The sequence below is a fragment of the Heteronotia binoei genome, chromosome 21, assembly GCF_032191835.1.
Source record: "Heteronotia binoei isolate CCM8104 ecotype False Entrance Well chromosome 21, APGP_CSIRO_Hbin_v1, whole genome shotgun sequence".
NCBI classification, from domain to species: Eukaryota; Metazoa; Chordata; class Lepidosauria; order Squamata; family Gekkonidae; genus Heteronotia; species Heteronotia binoei.
This window is the reverse complement of record NC_083243.1, coordinates 166,743,060-166,758,625: the sequence shown is the minus strand read 5'-3', so window position 1 is coordinate 166,758,625 and position 15,566 is coordinate 166,743,060. Positions and strand designations below refer to the sequence as shown.

At 42.1% G+C, this 15,566-nt stretch overlaps 1 protein-coding gene across 3 annotated transcripts in view; it reads left to right on the top strand.

Moving 5' to 3' along the window:
* Positions 1–15,566, top strand: part of MYRF (myelin regulatory factor) — a 176,155-nt gene that overhangs the window by 89,955 nt on the left and 70,634 nt on the right. For all 3 annotated transcript variants that reach the window (XM_060263182.1, XM_060263179.1, XM_060263181.1), the window contains 3 exons: positions 3,696–3,996; positions 8,711–8,883; positions 9,271–9,394. In XM_060263182.1, coding sequence (XP_060119165.1) covers positions 3,696–3,996; positions 8,711–8,883; positions 9,271–9,394 — 598 coding nt within the window. The remainder of the gene's footprint in view (positions 1–3,695; positions 3,997–8,710; positions 8,884–9,270; positions 9,395–15,566) is intronic.

The following is a 15,566-nucleotide window of genomic DNA, read 5'->3' as shown; positions in this document are numbered from 1 at the left end:
TACAATGTCATGAAAAGCAATCATCTTAAACCTGAACTCTCTTTCTTTAGTTCTTATTCTTTATTCTCTACTTTGGTTCTGTGTAACTTTTAAACATTGTTATTGCTTATCTCTGAGTGGAGGGGTGGGGGTTATTTAGTTTGCTCTGACCTTTAAATAGTGTTTCAGGGTTCCCGGTAGTGAGGTTTATTGCTTGCTATTGTAGTTTTACAATTCAGGGTAGACCTTCTCTCCCTTGATAACAATTTTTTCTAATAATATTTTCATTAACATAACTAATTGATCAAGGGGAAGTTTGGGTTTTTTTAGGGGGAAGGGCTTTTTTTTTTAAAAAAAAATAACTTTTAATACAATAATTCAGGAACTACAATCAATTTGAATTAAGTTATACATTCTATCATTGATTAGCTTGTGATTTCCACCAATTCATTGTAACTATAAATTGTAGAATAGAAGTTTTAATCTAATTTATTTCAGGGGTTTAATAGGGTGGGGAAATTATTCTAAATATTTGTGATTTAATAGTTGGCATCTAGCAGTAAGTGCTTTTTCTAGTGATGATACATTTCTGGTAAAGGTTAGTCTTGCTTTATAATTGAATCTTTTAAATTTATACTGGTAACAACTTAACTTTTTATCTTTTTAAATTGGTTGAATAAATTATTGCATTTAGCTTCCTTTGTTAACCACTGAGAGTGATTTGCTAGTAAAATAAACAAACAAGTGTTATTTATTCTGTATACTTATATCTATTTTAAAATGCCAGATACTCTAAACTAAATCAAAATTTAACTCTTAATCAGTGTTCCTTCTAAGCTGAGTTAGTGTGAGTTAGCTCACAGTTTTGTAACCTCACACATTTATGTCTTCGCTCAGTAAAAATGGCCCCAGAGCAATCTAAATTATGAAGTAGCTCTCAATTTTAATGCCAGTAACTCACAAAGTAGATTTTTTGCTTATAAGATTCTGCAGCTTAGAGGGAGCATTGCTCTTAATGTTAGAAATCTGTATAATCCCATTAAATTTAAAAAAGGGTAATTACTGCCTTAATTATCAGATAAGAACTAGAATACTACCTTGAGATCATCTATCTTTAAATCTTCAACAGTTAGTACCACATTACAATCTTACAAAATTTTAACACAATGATACCTTACTCCACAAAAAATGTTCCATTTGAAGCAGTTACTCACTCCAAACTGCTGGAAGCAGTGTGGAAAAGTGGGATCCTTTGGCCACTGTTGGAGGTGTTGCAGACTCAACCATGAATTTTGGGTTTCAGTTTTGGACAAAATATGTTAGTTAACAGGCTATGATGTTCCATTTAGGCCTGAAACCATATTTTTGAATTTTTGGCCCAATCCTAGTTCCTAAAATTAGAAGATATTTGGTTTCAATATTATTAGTTGTGGCAAAAATTGCCATTGCTTCAAAATGGAAAGCCAATTCACGACCAACATTATCGCTGTGGTTTGATTAAATCTGGAATATTTACATGATGGAAAAGATAACTGAATGCTTGTTATAGTATGAGCTGTTTCTTAAACACAGATCTCACTGAGAAATAGTATTCTGTTCTAGATTATATGGCAACACATAATGTAATTACAGACAAAATCACATCTCTAAATTTTCCAATCCATTTTGAAATATTGGGTTGTTTGTAATAGGTAATTATTCTCTCCCTGCCCCCTGTCTGAAATCCATTGTAAATCTCTGAAACATTTCAAAAACCTTTCTCTGGAGAATTTTTAATATCAGATTCATATAACTTCTCTTTCCAGCAGAACAGTGAGCTGTGTCTCCTTACTTAGAGTATCCGAATCTACCCTTCGGGGTTTCTGCTGTGCTAATTTTGTTGAATCCCAACACTGACCATCCCAAAAGGTTTTATTTCACAATCCATTTCTGACTACCTTGTTTGATTATAGCCAATATACTTCAGTATCATTCTCTCATTTGTTAGAAAAGGTTGGTTTAAAAAATTTGTCCATGTATGGCTTAACCAGGATTTTTTGTTGGTAGTTGAACTGAATCAGATTTGCCATCATTTTAACAACTTCATGGCTATTGCAATCTGTTTTTAAACTCATGGATCCTACATGACCCTTGTATATTTTGAGGTAAAGTTCACGCTGTCTGTGTAATGTGCGATACCCTTTGTTGTTGATGTGAGAAAAGAGAGCTGGGCTTGCAGGGTGGAAGTGGGATCAACAAGCTGTCTGCTGATAAAGCAAGACCCATCTTCTCTCCACTGATCTACCAGGGCATGCTTAAGAGACTTGGGAGCCCTTCTTTTGTTTATAGGTGAACGTATACATATGCCTGCTGATATCCAGTCTTGCCAACTGGAATCTTGGGATTTTCATAGTTTTTCATATTCTGTTCACATTACAGAGATGTTGCATTAGAGAAATCTAAAGAATGGGAAAGTTTTAGACTCCATAAAGGAAAAATATCTGGAGGAGCTCAGTTTGGAATATGGCAAACTCCATCCCATCCCTCAACAGACCCTGCTGTGAACCTGCAATTGAAGGCGATACTTTACATGTTTGTTTAAATGTTAGGTTTAAATGTCTAAAAGCCATTTAATCAATCCCTTTCACTCCCCCCATTTCCTAGTTGGGGAAAGTGAAAGAGATCGATGAGTTGGCTTCTAGCCATGTCATCCTAACAGCAGACTAGCTCACCCACCCTGCTGTTAGGTATAAATGGATAAAATCCATTTCATCAATCCATTTCACTCCCCCCTGCTTGGAAGGGGGGAAAGGAAGTGAAAGGGAACAATGAATTGGCTTCCAGCCATGTCACTCTTGTGGGGGAGAACGAAAAGGATCAATGAAGTGGCTTACAGCCATGGCAGCCTAACAGCAGCTGAATATTTGCCCAAATCCCAATGCAATAGTGATATTGGGATTTTGGGGATATTCAGGAATACCAATATTTTTCATGTCCAATAGACCTGAATCAGAAAAAAAACACCAGATTTGTTTTTGCACACCCCACGAGACAGGTAGCAGTTGGAGATTTGTTGAATGGTAGCACATGACAGGGTGTTGGTGGAGGCACCAAGGTTATAGACTGTCTCTCTAAGCTTTCAGAAATGCTGCTAAAATGTATTGCCATAGTGTTGATTAAAAGGGGTCCTTAGAGACTACGTTTCCATTATTAGGGCTTATTAGGCAAGAAACTTATCTTGACCCTGGCTGCCTTATGCCATGATTTACAGAGGAGACACTACCATTGTGTCCTACGCTCATTGACTCCATGTTGCTTGAAGGGCCACAGATGTTGAGCTCACACTGACATTCCTTGTTGTTGGGCTCTGTGTGCTTCTTCTCAGGCGGAGGGCGGGGGGGGGGGGGCGCTGATATTTCTTAGTTGCTCCTCTAGAGAGTCCTTTACCTGATTGCTTTCTACTTGAAATCTTCTCTTACTGGCTTGCCCTGCCATGCTTCTTTTGGTATTCATATCCTTTTGGCTGCCAGGAAGTCCTTCTCTCCTTTTCTCCACTCATGATGTTGGTATACTACTTCCTACATGACTAGCTCCAGGTTAGTCTGGCTGCATTAGTTTGATACTCTGAGGCTGTTTTGGGGTGACTAGGCTTTACAAACTCTAACAAAAATAGGAATACTAATGATGGGGATGATTTGTGTGTGTGATCCAAATTGACCCACTGTTTTGTCTTTTAGATCCCCACCTCCTTCGAACCATGACTCCTGAGAATATGTGCCATGTGACTCCTTCCTCTCGACTGGAGCATCCTCCTCCTCCACCCCCACCACCTCCTCCATCCCACCTCCAGGGGCTGCCACCTCACACACACCAGCAACAGCATAGTCACCATTATCCCAGCATGCAGCGGGACATGTACATGAAGGCTGAGCCACTGATGCCACAGTTTACTATTGGACAGGGCATGTCACCAGGAGATCTCCACCATGCCCAGCAGTCACAGATGCTTCACCAGCTTCTGCAGCAGCATGCGACAGAGTGAGTCTTTGGGGCAAGGAAAAATGGAATGAAAAGAGTGAGGAGCACTAATTGCTTGAACCCTAGTTTTTCTGATGGCTGCTTTGCTCCTTTGGGGCTCTGATATTGATTATGGTCCTGAGTGATAGTGAAACTCTGACGTCTTGCTATGGTTCAAAGGCTTTACTTCATGTAATAGTAAGAAGGTAAAGGAGGAGCATGCTGACTGATAAAAAAAAGGATGGAGGTTATGGTCATATGCTAGAACCAGTTGTGGTGCAGGTGTGAGCACAGTGTCAACTGGGCCAATAAGTATTGTGGTTCTGAATTTGAGAATGCAGAACCATACTGCAGAATCATTATATTTAGCTGTTGTGGCTTCCCCTAAATATTCTGTCTGTGTGGACTTTGTCCTCACATTTTTTCTTAGCAGCCTGTTCATTTTGTTTTCCTCATCTGAGTGGCTCACCTTTTTGAAAAGGTGTCCTGATTGCAGAAGCAACCTGCCTTTCATAATGGACACCCACAATCAGTGCTTCAGAGAAGCACACTAGATCAAATTATGTCCTCGTCCCTGCTTCCTTCTTTATGCTATTCTCTACTTTGGGTCACACAATAAATTACTTTAAGTGCCTTGGGATTTGTCAAAAATACATTGATTCCGTGAAGTAATGATACCCAGAGGTAACATGATCGAAAGTCATGTTCAGTTTTACGATAAAAGCTGCAATTTTATGATAAAAGTTGAGTCGTTTAAAACTGAATCCGACAAAGATGAAGGTTCTCTATCTAAGTCGCAGCAGCCTGGGAAGGGTGAACCCTTTACCAATCTTCAATGGGGTGCCATTGACATCAGCGCCGAGGGTTAAGAGCTTGGGAGTGCTCTTGGAACCCTCAACTATGGAGGCCCAAGTAGCAGCCACGGCCAGAGCTGCTTTTTACCATCTTTGGTAAGTACGGCAGTTGGTCCCCTGCCTTGAACGCGGTGACTTAGCAATGGTGAGCCATGCCTCGGTCACCTTGAGAATCAATTACTGTAACACCTTCTATATGGGGCTGCCCTTGACTCAGATTCGGAAGCTGCAGCTGGTGCAGAATGCTGCAGCCAGGCTACTAATGGGGTTTCCTCAGCAGGAGCACAGCCAACCTGTGCTGAGGGCACTGCACTGGCTGCCTGTTGCATACTGGGTCTGTTTCAAGGTTCTGGTATTAACCTTCAAAAGCGCTATATGGCCTAGCACCATATATCTGCAGGACTGCCTTGCCCCACATTTGAACATAAGAGAAGCACTTTGATCAAGTTCTCAAAATCTTTTGGCTGTCTCTGGGCTAAAAGAGCCTAGGCTAAATAGCACCAGAGCAAGAGTCTTCTTGGTGGCAATCCCAACAAGCTGGAACTCCCTCCCAGAAGCTATCAGGGCCCTACAGGACTTATCGCAGTTCCGCAGGGCCTGCAAGACTGAACTGTTTCGAATGGTATATGATATTTAAACAGGAGAGGGCCGCCACCTCACCTGGATCTATCAGTACCACAGAAAGTAGAGAAAGAAGTACTTTTCTCCCTTTCTCACAATATAAAAACTCGTGGGTATTCAATGAAATTGCTGAGCAGTCAGGTTAAAACGGATAAAAGGAAGTACTTCTTCACCCAAAGGGTGATTAACATCAGGAATTCACTGCCACAGGAGGTGGTGGCGGCTACAAGCATAGCCAGCTTTAAGAGGAGATTGGATAAAAATATGGAACAGAGGTCCATCAGTGGCTATTAGCCACAGTATATATATATGTGTGTGTGTGTGTGTGTGTGTGTGTGTGTGTGTATACACACACACACATATATTGGCCACTGTGTGACACAGAGTGTTGGACTGGATGGGCCATTGGCCTGATCCAACATGGCTTCTGTTATGTTCTTATGTTCACCTGTCTAGGATCTGACTGCTTTGGAGAAAGGAGAATATTATAAGATCTTGCCTGAATAGATGAAGTAGCACCATTGTGATTTTATCTGACTTATTGGTTTATGGTTTAGTGTTTTAATATTGTTATGCTGTTAGCCACCTTGAGTCTTCTTAGAATGGGTGGGATATAAATCTAACTAACTAACTAAATAAATAATAAATGTAAAAACCCTGGCCTAGGTAGCCCAGGCTAGAATCATAGAGTTGGAAGGGATCTCAGGGTCATCTAGTCCAACCCTCTGCACAATGCAGGAAATTCACAAATACCGCCCCCTAAATTCACAGGATCCTCATTGTTGTCAGATGGCCTCTGTAAAAACTTCCAAAGAAGGAGGGCCCACCACCTACTGAGGAAGCCTGTTCCACGGAGGAACCACTCTAACAGTCAGGAAATTCTTCCTGATGTTGAGCGGAAACTCCTTTGATTTAATTTCAACCCGTTGGTTCTGGTCCTACCTTCTGGGACCACAGAAAACAATTCCACATAATCCTCTATATGACAGCCCTTCAAGTACTTGAAGATGGTGATCATATCACATCTCAGCCACCTCCTCTCCAGGCTAAACATGTCCAGCTCCTTCAACCTCTCTTATCTAGGTTGCTCTTATCAGATCTTGGAAGCTAAGAAGGGTCAATTGTGGAGAGTGCTTGGACGGGAGACCACCAAGGAAGTTCAGGGTTACTACACAGAGGCCAGCAATGGTACTCTATTTGTCACTTGCCATGAAAACCCACACTTTCCACCACCAAGGAAAGTAAAAAGATGGAGAAGCAAATAGAGATACCAGGAAAATATAATAATCAGTTTCTTTGTATTTTCTAATAACGCATACCTATGAGCATTTTTTTACCATTGAGTCACAGCTGACTTATGGTGATCCCTTAGAGGAGTGGCCCCCAACCCAGGGACCAGCCCCAGGGCCAGTCCGCCCACAGCAGCCCCAGGGCTGGCAGGGTTGGGGCACCGAATTTGTCCTCCCCCTGCGATGCCTCCTCCTCCCTGCTACCCCTTGCAGTGCCTGCTCCTCCCTCCGTTTTCACTAGTCTAAGGCTTGGGAAGGGGCGGTGAAGCACCTCCTGGGCTTTTTAAAGTCCAACACCCCCCACCACCCCCGCCGCTGCCTATTAACTGATCGGCAGCGGAAACCACGGCAGCAGCAGCCAGTGACCCGCTGAAGAAGCCAGCTGCCCTTGCCTCCTCCCCACTTCCTTCCTGGGCATGGGAAGGAAGTGGAGAAGAAGAAAGGGCGGTGGCGCTTTTTCAGCAGGTCACTCGCCACTGCTGCTGCAGTTTCCTCCACTGAGCAGCTGATTGGCAGGGGGGGGGTCGACCTTTAAAGAGCCGGGGAGGCACTTCACCGCCCCTTCCCTGTCCTTAAACTTGTGAAAACGGAGGGTATTTTTTTTGCAAGGGTAATCAGAGGAGGGATCTAAAGACTACCCTGTCCAGTCTGCTATTGTAAGATACTATGTTCTAATCTCTTCTGTCTCCCTGCCCATCATTTTACACAGTGGTCACCAGAGTGCCGCTGTTAGGTGGCATCATAATGCCAGAACAAAAGATTTCATTGCTGGAATGGAGCAAGGGGAAAGGTGGTGTTTTCAATTCCGCTTAAAGCCTGTTCTTGGATACATTCAAGATTAAATTACAAAAAAAGGAGATTTTAAGAGCACTTTCTGCTCTTAAATAACTCATAACTGTAACAAGTTACCCACAATACTGTCTTTTCCCTTTTCTAAAGTAAAGGGATTTGTGCTTTTGATGGGCATGTTAACTTCAAAGGCCCATTTAATTATTTACAATATTAGTTATTCAGGGCTGAACTAGAGGTTGCATATACATACAGGTAACAAACTTCTGATAGCTCCCCCCAACACACACAGTTTTGAGGTGGAGTGGTGTGAATTTAACTTGTTTCCCATTTACCACTTCTGTGCTTCAAACATGTGTTTGAAAACTCATGTAGGGGAAAGTGGGTTTTGGGGGGAGGGCGGGCAGATTTCTCCTTTTTATATTGTCATTGCTCAGAAGCTGCTTTTCCTGTAAAGGACCATGCAGGTAGAAATCTCACATTTGGATTCACATTATTACATGTTCCTCTGTACAAAAAGCTCCCTCAGGTGGAAAACCAGATGTTAAAGGATAACAGTGCGGTCCTAAGCAGAGTGACACCGTCTTTAAACCCACTGACTTTGGTAGATTTAGGAGGATGTAAGTCTACACTACACTAGAATTACACCAGCTTGTTCCCTGATCTGCTGGCTTTCTGTGTACAGAGAAGTTTTTGTATGGAGGAATATTCAAACATGTGAGCATCCATTGCACTGAGAATCTTCTGAATAGTAAGAGCAGTTCAGCAGATCAGCCTTTTCAAACAGAGGCTAGGTATTCATCTGCCACGAATATGCTAGCTTTAGATTTCCTGCATTAAGCCAAGGTTTTAAAACAGACAGCTTATCAGGCCCTTTCCAACTGTAGGACTCCATGGCACTATGATATTCCTTGTGGGGCCTGCAGGGTCAGAGAGTGATAGAGAGATGATCTCTGATGGGTTGGAATCAATATCTCATCTTGACACAAACTTAAGCAGATGACAGTTCATCTGTGTCTTGCTGTATGCCCACAGAAAATATGGGATAGCCTGTTAATGCTCTCTTTGTGTTCTCATTAGAATCTTTTGGCCCTTTTTCTCATATTAATGGGAAAATGTGGCCCCCGAAATGTTCTCTTGCCAGCCACCTTCTGTCTCAATGTATGCTTTTGGTCCCCACAGCCTTCCAGTACACCCTGCCAAGAAGAGGAAACATTCAGAGTCTCCCCCAAGTACCCTTAATGCCCAGATGCTCAATGGGCTGATAAAGCAAGAGCCAGGTACAGGGTCTGTGCCACTCAACCCTGACAGAGGCCAAACACCTCCATGGCATCAGCAGGGAGCACTCTCACCAGGTATGTGGTCTTTGCCCTTGCTTCCTTGTAGTATTATCAGTATTCAGATATTGTTCACATTCCCAAAAGGGAGAAGCTTCTCAGCACGGATGGGGAAATGCCAGCATGGAGTTAGCAGAATGCCAGTGCGTCTTCAGGGTGGGAATGATCTGTTGTGGCAAACTGGCAGTGGAAGAAGAGAGTTCTCAGCAATCAAAAAACAAGAGAATGAAAGAAAAAGTCCTTGTTCCTAGGTTAGAAATGTTGCAAGATAATTGGTGTTTATGGGAATACCTCATGGCAAGTGAACTTTACTAGGGCAGGATAGGAAATAACTTCCTTACAGCAGCAGGCCAAGCATGTGTTGGTTTAATGGCCATTAAACATCTCCTTTTCCTGTTGTCACAGGCCTGATTCAGGACAATGACAGTTTGAATGGCTCGTACCTAGATCCCAACTACCAGTCTATAAAATGGCAGCCACATCAGCAGAACAAGTGGGCGACTCTATATGATGCTAACTACAAGGAACTGTGAGTATAGAATAAATCCTTGTTGCTACAGGCAACCTCCACCCAGCTGAGAGAATAATACTTTGCCTGCTTTCACTTTCTGTTCACTGCTCTCAGATCTGTGTTTTCCTCTAAAGAAATTAGAAGCTAGCTTAGGTGACAGCCACCTCCTCTTGTACATATTTTTCAGTAATAATTACTTTTTACTACTACAGACTAATAATGTTTACAAGAGGTGACTTGTAAGATGCATGTGGGAGATCCCTTCCTTCCTCTCCACTTGCCCCCCCAGGCCAGCCACTCACCCTCTGGGTCACCTGTCTGCATCAACACTGCTCTTCCCTCCCCCAGCTGCCAGTCTGGCTTACATGGGGGTGGGGGTGGCAGGGGCAATGACCTCTACCCCTGCCCTCTGTTTGCCCCTCTTGTAGACGAGAGTGTTGGTAGGAAGGTGGTACTGAGTCCCACTTTCCCTTTGCCGACCTCCAGCACCACTGCCTCCTCTGCCAGTCTTGCTTAGGTAGCACTGCTGGTTCTCCTCCATCTGTTCTGTCTTACACATGCAGCAGCTGATGAGCACTTGGTCATGCAAGCTTACAGAATGGTCCTCTGTTTAAGGGGAATTTAACCCCCCTTCTATTTTTTAAACTTTGCAGATTTTTCTGCAAACTTAGGCATTTCCCCAAGTTTGTAAATATATGTTCTCTCTACATCAATAGATTTAAGGTTAACAAAGATGAGAAAAAGTAGGCTTGGGAAGAAGAGTATCGAAGAAATGTAAACTTTGGGGACAAATGTGAGCACATGCATGTATCATTCTCATCTTCAAAGTCACCTGGCAGATTTAGACTGCATGTTTTGAAGTGACTGCAAGGAGGGTGGCTTGACTCTGTGGGCACCTCTATGGACTCTTCTCTGAGGACAACAGTGATTACCATAAAAGTTTAACTATGCTAGTAATGAGGTTCACAGGAAAAAATGAATCGAGGCTCTATAAAAGGGGCATGTCAGGTAGAAAAGGAGGGGGAAAGACACTGGGAAAGAGAATGGTGAGGAAATGGCAATGAGATAAGGCATATAAAGCAAAGGTTAACTATGGGGGTGTAGTAGAAGTGAACAAAACAAGAATGAGTAAGTATTTGAAAGCAACAATGACGGAGAAAAAGTAAGGAGGGCTTTAGGCATAAAGAGAGCCTTGGGGAAGAGAATGTGAAAAACAGAAGACCCTGCTGTGGTTGAGGAGGAATGGGGAACTGAATATGTAAGTGGAAGGGGATAGTGGGAGAACCAAGGGAGCTGATGGGCAGTTGGTCAAGGGCAGCTGGGACTGGACAAAGGAGACCTCCAGAGGGTAAGAGCAAAGAGCAGGGAGAAGTGAGTGAATGCAGCTTGCGGGGTGAGAGAGACGAATGTTCAAGATGAAACCACTGTAGATCCTCCCCACATTCCAGAAAGGTGATAGAGAACTGGCAAGCAGCCGGATGGATTCCAGGAATAGCCTCCTCTCAAGAATGCTCCCCACCCCTTGATTTCTATACAGCTTACATCTCCTGTTTGGAGAGATGGGGAAGGACCGTTGTTGCCTGTGATAGCAAATAAAATGAGATTATTATCTGATTTCTTGAGAACAATGTAGAAGAAAGGGCCAGTGATGCACTCAGGCCAGCTGTGGCATCAGAGGGAGGCTGCCTTTGCATGGCCCAGGATCCCCCAGTAGTTCTCAAGGTCTTGCTGAAAGAAATTTATCTGAAGTCTTCAGAGTGAGTAATGGGAGTAGAATAGTTATTTATTGCACTAGCCAAAGGCCAGAGGAATCTGAAGTAAATTTTCAGATGTAAAAAGTTCCAGTAACAGCTTCCTCTATGCAACAGAAAGCCTCACGGAAGCTTAATCAATGTACGCACAGTTACAATCTGTCTAGCCATAAACATGAATTATATTTTATTTAAATATATTTTAATAGTTATTTAAATTATTTAAATTAATCTTTAATCGTGCAGAGATTATAGATTGAAAAGTCATTTACCTTTGAGAGTTTTTATTCATTTTAGCTTGACATTGGAGGCAACAATGGCAAAAATCACAACTATTGTTATTTTTGGTTCCTTATCCCCTAAGTAGTTTTGTGAGGAACTGTAGCAGCAAAATATAATGGTTGTAGGTTATGAACAGTGTTCCCTCTAAGCTGTGGAGTCTTGTGGGCAAAAATTTTACTTTGTGAGCTACTGGAATAAAGTTGTGAGCTACTGGCGATAAAATTGTGAGCTACTGCATGAATTACTTTGCTCTGGAGCCATTTTTCCTGAGCTAAGACAAAAATGTGTGAGCCGCAGGCTAAAAAACTGTGAGCTAGCTCACACTAACTCAACTTAGAGGGAACACTGGTTATAAGTATGTTCTTTCTATTAGATCTTTTAGAAATTATTATTTTATCATTTCATTCTACTAGCTCAGAATCACTACTGTTTGCCTAGCTGACCATGAATCCTTATGCATAACTGTGCTGATTATTTCAAAACATCTTATACTGGCCTTTTGAGACTTGTTGGCATCAAATTAGGCAACCCCCCCCCCCCCGACATTTTGTACATCTAGACTTTAAACTGCTTGTTTTAAGTTTGTCCAGATTTCATGTACTTGGCAGTAAGGTTGTAGCCCCTGCAATTTTCTCATTGGCTCACTCCATCTTGGGAAGGCAAGGTAGATACTGTTTGGAAGGATTTCTCCTCTATAATGGAGTACCTCCTAAGGACCAGAATTTTGATGCTTTGAGTTTCTGCCATAGCAACAAACTCATTTTTATTGATCAAGTATCATCAAGATCCTCCTGGGAAGTCAACAAAACTCAGTAAGCCATCAAGGTTTTCATCATGAAGTCTTGAAGAGCTGCATCACATTTGCATTTTTAAACCCAAATTTAAAAAAAAATTGCCTCTAAGTTTAAATAGCAAATTACTTGTGTGGTGCTGACAATGAGAAATGAAACTTGCTGGTTTAAATTTTCTGGTTTCCGTGTCATAAGGTTAGTAAGCTTAAAGTGTCTGATCTTTCCTAGTTGCTGCTTTTGAATTTAGGCTGATAACAGAAGTACCTTGAAATCAGGGTTTGATCAACTTGAGGCTGGCTCCCCCCACTTTAGTCACTACTTGTTTAGCAGATGTTCCAATCAGCAGATGCAACATGGATTCAGTATTTTTTCCTTACCTCCCTGCTGTAAGCAGCCATTGCTGGAATAACAGGAATTCACACACATTGAAAGTCTTTCAGGTCAAGATGGTGTCTCAGACTTGTGTATGGATCACAGTTTTGCCTGTATAATGATTCCTTAAATTGGAAGTAATTCAGTTCAAATTTCTAAGATCCCTATTTGGAGTACCCTGGCATGTATACAGTGTCATGCTCAAGCTAGAGACAGGCCTGGTAAATTTAGAAGCATGGTCTAGTTTCAAGCTATACTTTTCTGGCTTTTAAGCTACCCCCCTCCCCTTTCCCAGATTTACTTCTCTAATTTTTTTTAGATAGCTTTTGTTCATGGTGGGTGAGGGCAATAGAGGACAAACTGTAACTTCTGGGTTTCTCCTGCACAGCTCTTTTGAACGTTGGTTACCAAGGAGCTAAAGCAATAATCAAGCAAAGACGGTAGGACACCTTCAAGTGGACAGATTACAAGCCTACTCTGCCCTGGCAGTGGGGAACTGCAACCAAATTTTTGATCCATCTAGCTATCTCTATAGATTGGAATTCCCCAAACGTTGCAGCACTTTTAGTATGGTTCAATTTAATGCCCTTTTTGAAGGGAGATATGCATGCACCCCATATGTGAAATGTCTCTGTCCATGCCAATCTGGAATAGAAGAAACAATTGATCATGTCCTCTTACATTGCCAGTTTTACCAGAACATTTGGAATATGTATATCTTTCCAATATTTCCAATTATCCAGGCAGATCCAATCAATTTGACACTACTTTTTGCCAATTGTTATAATGAAACTACCTTTAAGGTAGCTAGATTTTGTGCCTTGGCATGTTTAATCAGGCAGAGGAATATGGTTTTGTTTTAACAAATTTTCTTTTAACAAATATATATTTATTTTCAGTACATTCATGACATGCAGCTAATGTTTATGTTTTGGGATGATATCGATTCCTAGTCTTGGATTGTAACGACAGAGAGACAGACAGACAGAACTTTTAAAAGCATGAACATTCCATCACTTGAATATTTGTTCAGGACCTTATTAGTAGCTGTTTGAATGCTCCCTGGGGAGAGAGAGAGACTTTCAGTGCCATCTTATGCAGAATTATACCTTTTAAGACCATTGACTTTAGAATAAATTTAGAAGGGTGTAATTCTGTTTAGGATTACACAGTGACATTTCAGGTTTCAGCCAATCAGCACTTTCGATGGCTAGCAGAAACAGGAAGAGTAATCAGCAGAAGAGGGTAACCCTACTTGGGGGAGGGACGGTGGCTCAGTGGTAGAGCATCTGCTTGGGAAGCAGAAGGTCCCAGGTTCAATCCCTGGCATCTCCAAAAAAGGGTCAAGGCAAGTAGGCATGAAAAACCTCAGCTTGAGATCCTGGAGAGCCGCTGCTAGTCTGAGAAGACAATACTGACTTTGATGGGCCAAAGGTCTGATTCAGTATAAGGCAGCTACATATGTTCATATGAAGAGATGGCTTCCTCCTGAAGTGGCCAGTTCTCTAGGGAAATTTTAACATATGGGTGGAGACTAGTGAATACATTTTCCCAGCAGGCTCAGCAGTCAAGGAAAGCACATCTGTCTGCACACCCTTATTACAACAAGAGTTGTCTATTTTTGAGCCTGATTTTTAGGCCAAAAAAAAATTAAGTATAGCCCACAGTGGCTGAACTCAAAACAATAAAATGTATGTGAAAGGAGCTTGGGATAACTGCTTTTTCAGCACCTCCCACTCCACTTTGGCAGTTCAAACCATGCTGTGCATTTCCTCTCTTACTCTAGAATGCTGTCATGCCCTCAGAGCAGAGGTGGCCAAAATTGCTTAAGAACTACGTAGAATAAACATGCTAGAGAGCCACAAGGCATGAACACTAGATGTTTGAGAAGCCACAAGGATTGAAGGAAGGAAAGCAGATAGATGGTGGGAGAGAGAAATTGAAAGAAAGCAACTTTATCTTTAGATGCATTCTCCAAGCTGCCAGCTGACTTAGCTTGGAGAACTGATTTAAAGAGAGAAATGCCTTCTCCATGCTGGCCAGTGGGGCAGTGGCCACTTTGAGAGCCACACAATATGTGTGAAAGAGCCACATGAGGCTCCCGAGCCACAGTTTGGTCACCCCTGCCTCAGAGGCAAAAAGAAAAGTGTGCTCCATGAGTAATATGCCATCTTTATAAGAGCACTCTCTTGTGGTCACGTACAGCTGAAGTACAGTTCTTCTTCCAAATGTTTCTCTACTGTCAAGGAAGTTACAAAATAGAGCAGGATCAGAATGATGTGCGAGTTTCTTAGGACTGAGTTTTTGAAAACCTGCCTTAGATGATGTTTGCTTTGCACTTGGGCTCCCCTTTTTCTTTTACTGGGCTGTCAAAGGCCCAACATCTACTTCTGCCATATTTATAAAAAAAGGAAATCATATTATGCGCCTTACTAGCGTCATGGCGCATTACTTCAGCATGTATGTGGGGAGCAGAATGTAGTGTACTGTATGCTCCAACTTAATAATCAACATTTAGAGGTCAGGAGCAGAACAGCCTGCATGATGCCCCTCCCCACCTCTCTTGCGCATATTGAAATAACGTCTGATAAGGGCTGTAGTTTCTGTTATCACACAAGGAACTAGCCTCGTGATAACATCTTTGTAGTGGAGTCACTTTTCAGTCACCCTTCATTAATGGCATTTGAAGCAGGGTATTTGAGGAGTTCGCCAGCCTGACTTTGTGTTTTTCATAGTCCATTCATTTCCAGTGGTGCTGCAGATCTGTGTGTATTTATTTCAGTCATTTCTTCTGGCTGTGGAAGGGGATGAGGGAAGTATGAATCATGTTCCCTAGACTAGATCAAGAGATCTGTTTGATTAGATACAGAAACAATAAGTAAATCACTGATTTAAGGTGATCTATCATTTTGTTTTGCTGAACTATTCTGACCAGGATTTATTTTGAAGCAAAAAAAGGGCGGTCTGTTATCTTTACCTAACCTGTCTGCAGGA